At 33.9% G+C, this 14,265-nt stretch overlaps 1 protein-coding gene and 1 pseudogene across 1 annotated transcript in view; one reads left to right on the top strand and one right to left on the bottom strand.

The window, feature by feature from the left end:
* RSBN1L (round spermatid basic protein 1 like) overlaps positions 1–14,265 on the top strand; it is a 63,554-nt gene that overhangs the window by 18,578 nt on the left and 30,711 nt on the right. The window contains exon 2 of the mRNA XM_045793399.2: positions 10,364–10,474. Within this exon, the coding sequence (XP_045649355.1) occupies positions 10,364–10,474 (111 nt within the window). The remainder of the gene's footprint in view (positions 1–10,363; positions 10,475–14,265) is intronic.
* On the bottom strand, positions 401–499 carry LOC123789723 (U6 spliceosomal RNA; annotated as a pseudogene).

The raw sequence follows: 14,265 nt of genomic DNA, 5'->3' as shown, positions 1-14,265 counted from the left end.
CCAGACTTTTTTCTGTGCATTTACATATATACATAAATATGTGTACGCACAGAAAAAGAATATGTAGCTTTTTTTTAAAACCTAAATATGCTATATGCATTTTTCTATAACTTGCTCATTTTACTTAACAGTGTGTCTTGGAGCTCTGTCCATTGCATCGAGTGACATTTATACACACATGTACACAGACTGTGTATGTCTGTGTTATGTATATGTGTATGTATATATAGTTGACACACAATGCCAATTAGCCTCATGCACACAAACTGTGTGTATTTCTTATTTATTTATTTGACTGTGGTTGACACACAATGGCACATTGGCCTCAGGTATACCAAATAGTGATTCGACAGTTTATACATATGCTGTGCTCACCACAAGTGTAGCTACCATCTGTCCCATAAATATGGAAGGCTTCATGAATTTGCATGTCTTACTCAGGGGCCATGCTAATCTTCTCTGTGTGGTTCCAATTTTAGTATATGCTGCTGAAGTAAGCTGTATTTCTTTCTTTTAATTAACTTTTGCCTTTATGAATTTATATAAATTTTAGTAATCTCTTAATTTTAGAATAGCTTTAAATTTACAGAAAAATTACAGAGTGCCCATGTATACTGAACTTACTTTCTCTTATTGAAATTTTACATTTGCATTGTACATTTGTCACAATTAATGAATCAATATTGATACATTATCATTAACTAAAGTCCATACTTTATTCAGGTTTCATTAGTTTTTACCCAGTGTCGTTTTTCTGTTCAAGGAATCCCACCCAGGGTACTACAGAACATTCAGTCATCAGGTCTATATAGGCTCTTCTTGGCTATGGCAGTTTTGTCAGACTTTTCTTGCTTTTGATTACCTTGATGGTTTGAGGAGTGGTCAGGCATTTTGTAAAATGTCCCTCAATTGGAATTTGTCTTATGTTTTTCTCATGATTAGAATGGGGTTATTGGTTTTTGAGAGGAAGGCAATAACTTTGTAAATTTTAAAAATAAAATTTAATTAGAAAAATCAAGGGGTGCTTGGGTGGCTCAGATGGTTAAGTGTCCAGCTCTTGGTTTCTGCTCAGGTCATGATCTCACGGGTCTTGGGATCAAGGTCCCTACCCCCACCCCCTCACTGTTAGCAGGGAGTCTGCTTGAAGAGTCTCTTCCTCTGCCCCTTCCTCTACTTGTGTGCGCACACACATATGCACTCTCTCAAATAAATAAAATAAATCTTTAAAAAAAAAATCAAGTAGTCCTGAAAGGTTTATAATGAGAAATGGCCCTGTTTCTATTCCCTGCCCTGGCCCCCAACTATTAATCCTTTTAGTTCTCATATTTTAATTCCAAATTTCTGAATAAAGTGCTCATACTGCCTTTTAGTTTTTGATTGGTCAATTTTACACATATATTGCATTCTTGTAAGATTAATAAGAATTTAGCACTTTTAAACCTAGCTTCTTTCCTATCCAGTAATTTCATAAAATTTAGTTAAAACATAATAATCAGTGCTAATTATAACTTTGCAAATACTGTTGAGTGCAGATCAGAGATCCTTTTCTGTATGGCCTTCTGGGTTTTCATAATACTAAAACATTGTCTGTCTTTACACACAGATGATCCCTAACTTACAGTGATTCACAATTTTTTGACTTGATTGTAGTGCAAAAGTGATGCAATTCAGTAGAAATCTTACTTTTGAATTTTGAACTGTACTCTCTGAATTAGCAATATGCGGTAGGTTATTCTCTGGTGATGCTGGGTGGGGCAGTGAGCCATAATGCCAGTCAATCATGGGATCACAGGGGTCAACAACCCATTTACTTAAAACCATTCTGTCTCCATATAGTCATTCTGTTTTTCGCTTTTAGTACAATATTTAAAAATTACTTGAGATATTCAACACTTTATTATAAAATAGACTTTGTGTTGGATGATTTTTGTCCAACTATAGGCTCTGAGCACATTTGTTAAGTTAGGTGTATTACGTGCATTTTTGACTTAATGATACTTTCAATTTACAATGAATGGGTTTATTGAGACAAAATCCCCGTGTAAGTCGAGGAAGATCTGTTTATATCTATTGCGTCTTCATTTTCTGTCCTGTTCTCTGTGTTGAGTGATGAGAGATAATATGGCAATTCCTCTTTATTCCTGGAGGTAGTTTCTAGAATGCTGTTGCTGTCCTTCAGTGTGAACTGGCTACCCTTTAAGCCAGCTGCACAGCTTTCGTACTGATAGTTCCTTGTGTGCGCCCCCCCCCCCTCCCGTGCTGGGTCTTCTGTTTCCTTGGTCTTGTGCCTTCTTCCTTTTTTGTTTGCTCCTTATAATTTTCTTGAGCATATATCCTAAGGGGATGCGTGTGTGATAAAAAATGTTTGAATTTTTGTTTGTCAAATCATGTCTTCCCTCATACTTGATTGATAGTTTGGCAGATTAAAGAATTCTAAGTTAAAAATTATTTTCATTCACCATTCTGAGGGGATTTGTTTGTTGTATTGCTTTCTAGCATCTACTGTCATGTGGAAGAGTTCCACACTATTACCTGATCTTTCATATGTGATCTGGTTTTGTTTTGTTTTGTTTCTTTAATTCCTTAGGAGACTTTTAGGATCTTTTCTTTATCTCTAGTGTATTGAAATTTCATGATGGTGTGCCTGGTGTGTGTGTGTGGGAAGGGGGTGCTACCACTGAATTCCATTCTTTGTGCTCATCCCTTGATGGAATCTTAATTTTGGTGACTGATCTTTTCTGAGAAAATTTCTTTTGTTTATTTAATTTGGTATTTTTCTTCCCAATAAAATTCTATTTTCCTTCTCTGAAATTTTAGTTAATTTGATATTGGATCTCCTGAATCCTTTGGGAATCTGGTCCTTTAGATCACCTTATTTTCTGCTGTTTTCCACTTTCTCTTGTTGCTCTCTTTTTGGAAGATTATCTGAGAAACTTTATCTTCCAGCTTTTGAGCTTTTCAGTTTTGCTATTGTATTTTTAAATTCTAAAAGTTCTTTTTTTTTTTTTTTTTTTTAATTTCCTGATTCAATTCAGTTTAAGCATTTTAGAGAAGTACATTCAAGCTTGTTTTTAGCTCCACCCTTTGCCTTGCCTGGGGTACCTGAATTTCAAGCCTGTTCATTTTCTTTTGAAAATGAAGTGGATGTTTGCCTTAAGGAGTGAAATTGAATGATTACTTGACTCTTTGGGACAAGGATGGGAAGATTGCGAAGTCCAACTATTTTTTATATAAACTTTTAAACGATTTCCCTTGTTTTAAGACTACTGTGTGTGGTGTGTATACACAGATGTATATACCTAAATATATGTATATGTGTTTGCATATATTTACACAGATATATATATCTATGATAGACATGGGATCATTTTATAGATTTACATTTATATATGTTAAATTGTCATTTTCTCCTAACATTTCATGACTATTATCTCTACCTCATGATACTGTTATTCAAACATGATTTTTAGTGGCTTCATATTTTCCTATTAATGAATATACCCAAATTTATTTAATCAGTCTCCATTTATTAAACATTTAAGTTATTTACTGTTTTTTGTAATTATAAATAATATGAGATGGAAACTCCTGTACATGTATATTTGTGCTGGCTTGTTATTTCCTTTTTATTAAATCCTAGCAGTGGAATTCTGGGATCATAGGAATGATTGGGCTTGTTTTGTTTTGTTTTTGCTTTTTAAAGGGCGGGAAGAGTGAGAGGGAGAGAGAATCTCAAGCAGGCTCCACGTCCAGAATGGAGCCTACCGCAGGGCTCCATCTCTTTACCCTGAGATCATAACCTGAGCCAAAATCAAAAGTCTGACACTTAACCTACCGAGCCACCCAGGCACTCCAAGAATGATCAGTTTTAATGCTTTCCAGGATATTGTTAAATTGCCTTCCAGTAAGACTTCTTAGTTTATACTTATTTATCATTCTGTAGAAGTGCTTATTTTACTTCACCTTTGCCACTACTCTTAGAAATGGTCAATTAGTAGGTGAAGATGGTTTTATATTGTTTTAATTTGTGTTTTTTTGAAGACTGATAAGTTGAACTTTTTTGTGTGTGTTTATTTGACATTAACATTCTTTGGAATTTGTTTATATCCTTTGCACCTTTTTTTTTTTTTTTTTTTTTAAGATTTATTTACTTGAGAGAAGGAGAGCACATGAACGCCTGTGCTCCCAGGGGGTGGGGGGAGGAGCAGAGAGAGGGGGAGAGAAAATTCCCAAGCAGGCTCTCGCTGAGCACGGAGCTGGAGGCAGGGCTCCATCTCAAGATTCTGAGACCACATCCTGAGCGAAATCTAGGGTCTGATGCTCAACCAACTGAGCCACTCAGGTACCCGTGCACTGTTGTTTTCTTTTTCTATTTTTTCTTTTTTTCTTATTTTTAAAACTATTATGTTGTGAGAACTCTTCCTATAAAAAGAGATCTATATAAAAAAGAAATTGCCCCGTGGTCTTTTAAGGAAAATTATTTGTTTTTATTGAGACTTACATACAGAAAAAATTTGGATCCCTAATGTTTTTGGAAGAGTAGCTTCATTAAATCTTAGGGTTTATTTGTCAAAAACAACCAGGCCAGTGCTCGCTTCGGCAGCACATATACTAAAAAAACAACCAGGCCAGTTAGAAAAGGGAAATAAATTTGAGGAACTACTCCTGGAAGGCTGTAAGAATTTCCTTCCTTGCTGTGTGGTATGACTAGGAAAAGAGGGAAGAGTTAACAAAGATCAACATAGAGCACCTAAAATGAAAGAAAGTCACGATATACTGTAGAAAATAACACAACAATTTTTTATTTTATCACAGGACCTGTTTCATAAATCAAACAAGCATTTATTGAGGTAGAGCCTTCTCTACCATTAAGGAACATATACTATACAGTGGTGGGGGCAGGAATGATTATGAGGAGAAAGATACATTTAGAACAGAAAGAATACAGTGTGAAATTTACTGTAAGAAGGCTAGAGAGAACCTGCCTACTGTATTAATGGACCTGGTCTGATTTCTTAGCACAGAGCAGATGAGAATGAGCCTATTGGTGACCACCAGAAGTTATAGCTGTCACCTCTCATACGTGGAATGATAAATGACACCTGAGACAAAAATTAAATGATATTCAAATACTATTTTTTAGTTTTGAACAGGTAAATTTTGTTTTGTTTTTGAGTTCATCAATATGAATATGAGGAGTTCAAATATTTGTCATAATGAACAGACTGAATTATATTTCTTAGATTTTTGTAAACAGGGAAGTAGGTAATACATTTTTGAAAATAATTAGAATGATTAAAAAATAGTGGCAATCTTCTGTTACCTAGAAACTGTGATTTCTTAAGATTCCAGATAAATGAATTTTTGTTGTATTATAAATCTCTCAAGGGGTGTCTGGGTGGCTCAGTCGGTTAAGTATGTTTGTTTCTTGATTTCAGCTCAGGTCGTAATCTCAGGGTTGTGAGATCTAGCTCCCGTCAGGCTCCATGCTGGTTGTGGAGCCTGCTTAAGATTCTCCCTCTCCCTCTGTCTCCCCCACCCCCTTATTCTCCCCCTCATTCCCTCTCTAAGAAAATTAAAAATATCTCTTAAAAGGATTCTCTGACAATGGTTTTTATAAGTTTGACTTTTTCCTTACTGAAGTGATGCATCTAATATTTGTGTATGTGTGTGTGCTTTCATCTCTATATTATTATAATGACTTTAATACAGGTGAAGACTAGTCAATTTTATTATAACCAGATGAAAGCAATGATTTTGTCATTTAAGAACTGGTTTTCCATAGTGGTACCGACAATAAGAATCAAATGATATCATTGAATGTAAGACTCTTTAGTATAGCACTATTATTCATTTTTATCTCTTGCATAAGTGCTCAACAGAAATATATTGGGTGCATGAAATCTGAACTATATTGCTAAATCAATAAATTGAATATATGTTTGAAAATCCCATTTATATCTTATTTGAAATTATTTTAATCAATTTTGTTTTTTATATCTTAACTTTTACATATAGTGTATGTCTTCAGCATGTGTGTATTTTTTCCACATGTGTAATTTATAGTTTCTTCTGGTTTCATAATGACTTAGTCATTTATTCCTTCTCCTTTCCTCCATTCTTATAGTCTTTCTGCTTCTGTAGGTTCAAACTCTATTATGCGTCTGTTTGTATCTGTTTTTCCTCTGTCCCCTCACCCCCTTTTTATTTTTTATTTTCATTTTTAAATTTTTAAAAAGGGTTTTTATTTTTCTGAAAGAGAGAGAGAGAGCAAGAGCAGTGAGGGAGGGAGAGGGAGACGCAGACTCACCTACTGAGCAGAAGCCCCACGCAGGGCTAGGTCGCAGGACTCTGGGATCATGACCTGAGCTGAAGGCAGACGCTTAACCTACTGAGCCATCCAGGTGCCCCCCCCCCCACTTTATTTTTAAATAAAACTTGTAGTCCTTATGTTAAGTTGGACTTTTCAAAACAGATAATTTCTTGTTCTTTTGGTAGACTAATTTTTAATTTTATTCCAATAATTAGCTAAAAATTCCTTCCAAACCTTAGATTAGACCATGAAGGATAAAACCATACCAATTCTTGGTCATAAAGAGAAATGACTTTTTAAGAATGATAGTTTTTTAAAGAACAGTGTATTACAGTAAACATGATGCCAGGGAGCTGTTTTCCTTGTGAAAAGATGTAGAAGTGGCTTTTATGTATATGAATGCATTATAATGTAACAACAGATTTGAGATTTTATAGACACTGGTGTTCTGAATTGTTATGACCAAAAAATGCTTATTATGGCTCAATATTATGGATAGATAGACATAAATAATATTCTGTATTCATAAGGCTTATATCTTTGCCGTATGCTTTTGTATATATTTCCTATTTAATCTTTCTATGAACTCCATTTTACAGCTGAAATGGGAGATATGAAAGTTTGTTATCAAGGTTGCAGAACTTAACTTGAACCTAGGTCTTCTGAACTTGTAGGCTTTCCACTTTGTTATAGCTGTAACCTGTTTACCTCTAACATATAAACATATATTACAACATTTTTGTCTGTAACATGATTATTAAACATTTAATGGAGGCATTTAAAGTTAGATTTTGAAAAAGGATATACCCTGACAAGAAGCATAAAATTCTAGGAAGGGTGAAAGGTAGATTTGAAAGATTAAGATAGGTGTGTAGGTTGGGACAGCAGTTATCCCACAAAAATGCTTTCTACTGTGAATATATAGGATGATTTGTGTTTGCTTCCTTTCCTTAGAAGGTTTTGGGTATCGGGTGGTAATAACTATAGTTACGTTGTCAGTAACTCTTCATGTCTTGACTATGCCATTGTTTTTGTTTCTAGATGTTTTTCATATATTCAGTTTATCTAAATATTATATCTGAAGGCGTATTCTAGGATTCTTTTTCTGTTTTATGAGACTAATATGCTCCTATTGCATAAACTTTGAAGATTTTTGCTACTTAAAAATAAAGGCTTTAGGGGTGCCTGGCTGGCTCAGTCGGTAGAGCTTGTGACTCTTGATTTTGGGGTCATGAGTTCAAGCCCCACATTAGGTGTAGAATTTACTTTTAAAAAAATAATGGCTTTTAATAATTTGTGCTGTTATCTTTCAGTCTGATTTTTGAATGTGTGTTTGTTAATTATAGTTTCAAAAAATTGGGATGTATATTGGGGCGCCTGGGTGGCATAATTGTTTAAGCAGTTAAGCGGCCAACTGTTGGTTTCAGCTCAGGTCCTGATCTCAAGGTCATGGGATCCAGCCCCATGCTCAGCATGGAGTCTGCTTTAGATTCTCTCCTCCCCTCCCTTTGGCCCTGGCTCACTCTCTCACTCTCATAGATAGATAAATAGATAGGAAGGGATGTATAGCAGCAGGAGTTATGTATGGAAAATCTTTGTGCACTTTCTGTTCAGTTTTGCTGAGAACCTAAAACTGCTGTAAAATAAAGCCTAGGGGCCACTGGCTGGCTCAGTCAGTTCATGTCTGACTCTTGATTTCGACTCAGGTCATGATCTCAGGGTTGTGAGATTGAGCCTCGGGTCTAATTGTCCCTCTCCTTTTGCTCCTCCCCCTGCTTACGTGCATGCGCGTGTGCGCTCTCTCAAATAGATAAATAAAAATCTTTAAAAAATAAGGTCTATAATGTATAAATATATTTATAAATAAAGTTTATTAAAAATTGGATAATACCGTATTATAATTTTATTTCCTGAGAAGCTAGTTTAATTTTATTCCGAAAAATATTTATATTTTGTGACTGTGGTAGGTTTATGTTATATCATAATTTTATATATATATATGCCATTAAAATTCTAGTTATTTTACTCTTTGTGGTGAAGTCAGGATTGTCGTTACCCTTAGGGATGCTGCACAAAGACTAGAAGGGAAGATAAGAGGGGTCCTGAGGTGCTGTTCATTTTTGTGAAAATTGAACTGTATACTTACACGCTTTTTATTTATGTAGATTATACTTTAATAAACTTTACAAATTTCAGTAGTTACTGAAATAACACTTAAAGGTTAATAAAGTTAATGGGGATAATTGGGGAAAGAAATGTGGAGATAGATGACTGTTTTCTTCAGTTGTGATTTTTAAAGGATACATAAATAGTTCATTAAAAATGTATGTTTATTTAAGAAATATTAACTTATATATGTGTCTGAGTTCCAGCTATTTGGTGTAACACTTCATGGCTGGATGACAGCCCGTGACAGGATTTCAAGGACTTTAAACATCAAAAAGTAGGAGTAGCAAACTAGTCTGAAGAGTGAGAACAGCTTAATCTATTTCTAGAATTTAAGTTATCTATGAACAGATGAGGACCTTATTTACTCACTTTTGTATCCCAAACCCTTTTCTTATACTCAGCAATGCATATTTGTTAAGTCAGTGAGTCCCATTTTGGTTTGCTGTACAATCAACTATCCTTTCTTCTGCTTTGAGTATTATCACTTTTAAAAAAGCATGTTGTCAGTTTGATAGGAAAAGTATCTTATTTGAATTTGCATTTTTTTATTAATAATGAGTGTAAGTTTTAAAATGTTTATTATATAGATGGACTTAATTTTTTGAGAATTATCTGTTTAAGTAGTCTGGACCTGAGTTGTTCAGTGTGGTAGCCACTAGTCTTATGTGATTGTTGAACACTTTTGAGTTGAGATGTACTGTTGAGTGTAAAATACACACTGGATTTTGAAGTCTCACTGTGAAAAACAATGTAAAAGTTCTCAATAATAATTTGTTAGTGTTGGTTTCATTTTGAAATGACAATTTTTAGATCTATTGGTTAAATAAAATGTATTATTAAAATTAATTTCACCTGTTGGTTTTTGTTTCTGATGTGACTACTAGAAAATTAAAATTCACATATCTGGTAAGCATTATATTTCTACTGGGCAGTACTGATCAAGACGGTAATCTAATCATGAGGTGATTAGGGCTTGAATTAGGGTAGTATTTATAGAAAGGAAAGTAAGGAAGGATTTTAAGAAATTCTGCATTATGCGTATACACTATATAACCTCTGTTACATTACAAGATATTTTACAGTTTTTATGTGCTTCAATCATGACTTTGTAATCAGTAGTAAGCCTTTTGAGGGCAAAGGCTACCTTACTATTTTGAAATTCTCCTCTATATCTTCTATTTTGCTGTATGCATAGTAGCTTGATTGAACAAGAATAGGACATCAAATAATCTTATAAACTCCAATTAAAATTTTTAAGAATGCAGATCAATGATTCCTAGAGTTCTTATACCTTTTACTTTAATACCCTAATATCACCAGCTAGCCAGATCAGTCTTATCCTTTTTAAAAGGAGCAAGGGTAAGGGAACTAACATCTAGTCTTACATATACCAGGCTCTGAGTAGTCATTTTATATATTTTTTCATTTAATCCTTATGGTAACCTGTGAGAAAGATAACAGCCACCATTTAATAGGTTAAGACACTACAGTTGAGTAATTTTTCCATTGTTATATTAATCCAGATACGGCCAACTTCAAAGCTAGCACTTTATCCTTTGCAGTTTACTATTTTTATTAAAGGTAGTCATTTAAGTGACTTGAAGTTAGTCTAATATTGTGGTTGTCATGAATTTAAAGAAAAATAATCTGTAGAATGAAATGTATAATAATGAATTTTGATAGTTATTATGTATATATTATGTGTTCTATGTTAAATACTCAGGAAATTTGGAAATCTCTTCCTCCAGACCTGAAAGGAAGAACAAAAGGCATGTTTGTTTTTCATTCTGATTTTTTATGGTGTATTCTAGAGATTGCACTATAGTTCATGGGGAAAAATTATAAAATAGTTTTAAATATTTCCCTTGTTTTGTCTTTCAGATAAAATCAAAGACAAAATTAAAGAGAGAGATAAAGAGAGAGAGAAGAAAAAGCATAAAGTAATGAATGAGATCAAGAAAGAAAATGGAGAAGTAAAGATTTTGCTGAAAAGTAAGTTTATATTCAGCGATTTTAGTTGTACAATATCATATTGCTCAGTGTACTTACTGGCTTAGTGATTCAAATAAGAAATGTTTGTTGCTGAATTTTGCTGAGAATAAACTTTAATGATAAGAATTGGAAAGTTTTTTAATTGCGGGGAGTTCTAATCTGTATAGTAATATCTTTAGTATATTTCATTAGTGAGTTATGGAAAAGTAGAAAAGGTTAGGCTTCATTAAAATGTTAAGTTCCTTAAATATAGGTTATCTCATTCTGTGTTTGCATTGCTAGTCTTTACCCATATTTAGATCATCTAAAAAGGCTAAAACAATTTTAATATAATAGGGATGGTAGAAGAAGTAAGCTTAAAAATATTTGACAGTAATCACCATATCATAATTTGGTATCATAGAGGGAACATTTTACTCTGAGCTGAATTAGAAGGTATACTGTTTTATTGTGTGTTTCTTGCAAGCTTAAAGAATATCCTCTTTTTGTTTGCTTTGTTTTCTCTATTGTTACATTTGTTTTCAGTTGCTGTTTATACCTGGTGGGGGGTGGTTGGGTAATAATACAGATCCTGTAAATAAATCTGAACTTTTTCAGGGCATATGTGTGATAGAAATAGAAGTAAGGACAGTTTTAAATTCACTGTGGTAGCAAGGTAAGAATCAATGGTAATTTGGTTTCTAGACAGCTAACAAATTCATTAGCTGCCCCTATTGCGTTGAGAATTTATAGATCAAAACACATTGACTTTGATTAATTTGGTGTTGAATTTATGTGTTAATAAACCATCATATCTACATTAAGAAGAAAAGGTTATAGTATTGTATATGTAATGAAGTAACTGGTTAAGTTTTGTATTATGTAAGATAAACAGAATATTAGATTCTGTATTTTCATTTCATTCTTTGTCATGTTTCCTGGTCAGACTTTAAGTTCTATTTTCTAATTGTCAGAACTTTATATTTTATAAAATTCTTTTGACCTTGGAAGAAGCATGTCAGAGCTTCAGTTGATGGCTACTTAGTTAATGCTCATGGTCCTTTTATTCTATTTCTTTTGACAGAGTGTTTTTGTTGTGTTGTCTAATTAGATTGTAAGCCTTTGAGGCAGGAATCCAATCTAACCACACTAGTGCTGTACAGCCGCTAATGATTCATGCTTTTTAACTTTACGTTTGGTGGTTTAGTCAAATAGTCATTTTTTACTGGTTTAGTCAGATAGTCATTTTCTTATCCAGTGGAATGTACAGTGATGAAAATTCTTGTTGCTTAGTTGAATGTTGGATTCCTTACATACCATTAATATGAAATATTGAATCTAAAGATTACATATACAAACAAAATTTAAAATAGCCTCAGAAAATGGAGATTTTTCAGTAATAGGCAATAGTAACTTTGACTGCGAAGTAGATGAAAAATCCAGGAGATATTTTGAACTGAGCTAAACTGAAAACCTAGTGATGATAAAGGGAAAAGAATGAGATAGTTTTGGGAATGAATTAGTGACCTCTGAGATGAGCAGGGGAAAATGTATTTACTGTAAAACAGAGGTAAATAGTAATTCAATTAGTGCTTTACAGGGTTGTGAAGATTAAATGAGGTAAAGTATGGTGGAAGTGCCAAGTAATGTATTTGGCCCACAGATAATAAGTAGATATGAATCTTTTTTGTAAACATGTATGAAAGATTAGCTTCTGTGATTGCAAAACAACAAAATTCTCTCCTAACTGGGTAAGATACAGATAATTAAATGAATAAAACACGATTAATTTGGGAAATAGTGCCTGTCCTATTGTAAGCACCAAGTAAATGTTAGCTATAGTTATTATCCACTAAAAACAATTTGCAAGTTTATGATCAGGGAAAGGCCCTCTTTGTTATTGGTGTCCTGCAACAACAACAATGAATTTGGTGGGGGTGGTGTGCTGTTACTTACTGTGTGCCCCTTTTTCCTTCTTGGCTTTCAACCTTTATTTTGTCTTTATACTTCTCTCCTTCTGATAATGCTAATGTTGCAAGCTATGGCTACTCAGGCATTGATTGTTTGATGACAGTGCTTGAACATCTAAAATAGATGCTCTTACTTCACAGCAGTCCCATTTCCTTCAGGTTTTCATCAAAAACTGCATCAAATTGAGTATGACTAGGGATATGTACATAATTATGGGCATGCTGAAAAGTATATATATATATTTACTTGAGAGAGCACAGGAGAGGGAGAAGCAGACCCCTCCTGAGCAGGGAGCCTGATGCAGGGCTGGATCCCAGGACCCTGGGGTCATGACTTGAGCCGATGGCAACTGCTTAACCGACTGAGCCACCCAGGTGCCCTAAAATGTTTTTATTAACACAGAAATCCTGTAAATAGTTTTCACTGATAAAATAGGATTATTTGCTTATGAGAAATAGTTTAAAGGAACAAATATATTTGACACATAAGCTTATTCAGCTCATCCTTTTATGGTTGTCTGCCAACTACTTTTTCTGAGCATTCTTATATGTTCCAGCCATTTTTACGTTGTGAAAAGTTGTAAGAACAGAGATGTTATGATTATAGTATTTTTGAGATTAAGTTTTATCATTATAGTATATCAAAGAAGCTTGCTGGTGAGCAGGGGGAATGGGGATTAAAAGAAGCCAATATCCAAGATTATTGGTAGTGTACCAAAGGTCACAGGTAGGTAATTCTTGTCAGGAAGAGTGAACATATTTCTGTGCAAAACAGCAAAGTCATTCCCCAAAGACCAGAGGTTGAAAATAGCTAAGCTAATTACTACTTTTTTTCTATGTATGATAATGGAGTTTTATATAAATATTAATTCCCATATTAGATATGAAATCAGAACCAGTTTTTCTGGACAGCCATTATTTTTTCTATTAACACTAAAAGTATACTAAGGCTAGTGGTGGGAATAAATGCCAGTAAATTTGTGATTTTTTAAAGGTTTTTTTTTTTTTTGTATAATTAGTCATTAACAACATATATTGTTTTTGTGTCTGTTGCTGTGTGTGTGTTTTTCTGTCTTTGAATGAGGGCTCTCTCTCTGGCTGTATGTGTGCATCTTTCTCTGTGTCTGAATCTCTGTTTGCCTCTCTTTGCATTTGTGTGTCTGTGATGCTGTGTGTATGTGTATTTGGCCGGGGTCGACTGTGTGCGTAGATCTATGGATCTGTGGAGGGAGGATCCCCTGTCCAATTTATATCTTTACTTTTTGAGGGTCCAAATTACTGATAACTCTTCTGTTCTTTCTGTTATGGGTGCTTATTAGGATACTTTTAAAAATATATAGGTCTGATTTGAAGAATTACAGGATTTAGAGAAAGGTGTACTTTAAATACTTTTTAGTGCAAGAGAAGAACATTGATCAAAATTGTCTAATTTCCTTAAAATATTTTAAAATTTTCTCACTTTATGTCTACTGCATTTCATATGTCATTCTAAGACAGGAAATGAATAATAGATTATATAAAACTTTAAAAATTTATCTAGTGAATGCTAGTGCCTCGGCTTGGTTTAAATGTAAAGAATGCATTTTACCTTTGTCCATCAGAGGTCCCCAGGTTTGGTGATTTGCTAAGAGGACTCATAGGACTGAGCATATAGATTTACTCATGGCTATGATTTACTGTCGTGGGGGATACAAAATAAAATCTGTAGAGAGAAAAGGCATATGGGGGGAATGTCTGGAGGAAACCAGGCACAAGCTTCCAAGAGGAATCATACAGGATACACTTAATTTTTGAAGTAGTGAATTGTGACAACACATGTGAAATGTTGTCTACCAGGAAGCT

This window comes from Ursus americanus, chromosome 3 (genome assembly GCF_024610735.1).
Source record: "Ursus americanus isolate L20-20 chromosome 3, mUrsAme1.1.p, whole genome shotgun sequence".
Lineage (NCBI taxonomy): Eukaryota > Metazoa > Chordata > Mammalia > Carnivora > Ursidae > Ursus > Ursus americanus.
Note: the sequence above shows the minus strand (reverse complement) of the source record. Positions and strands in the feature narration are given on the sequence as shown.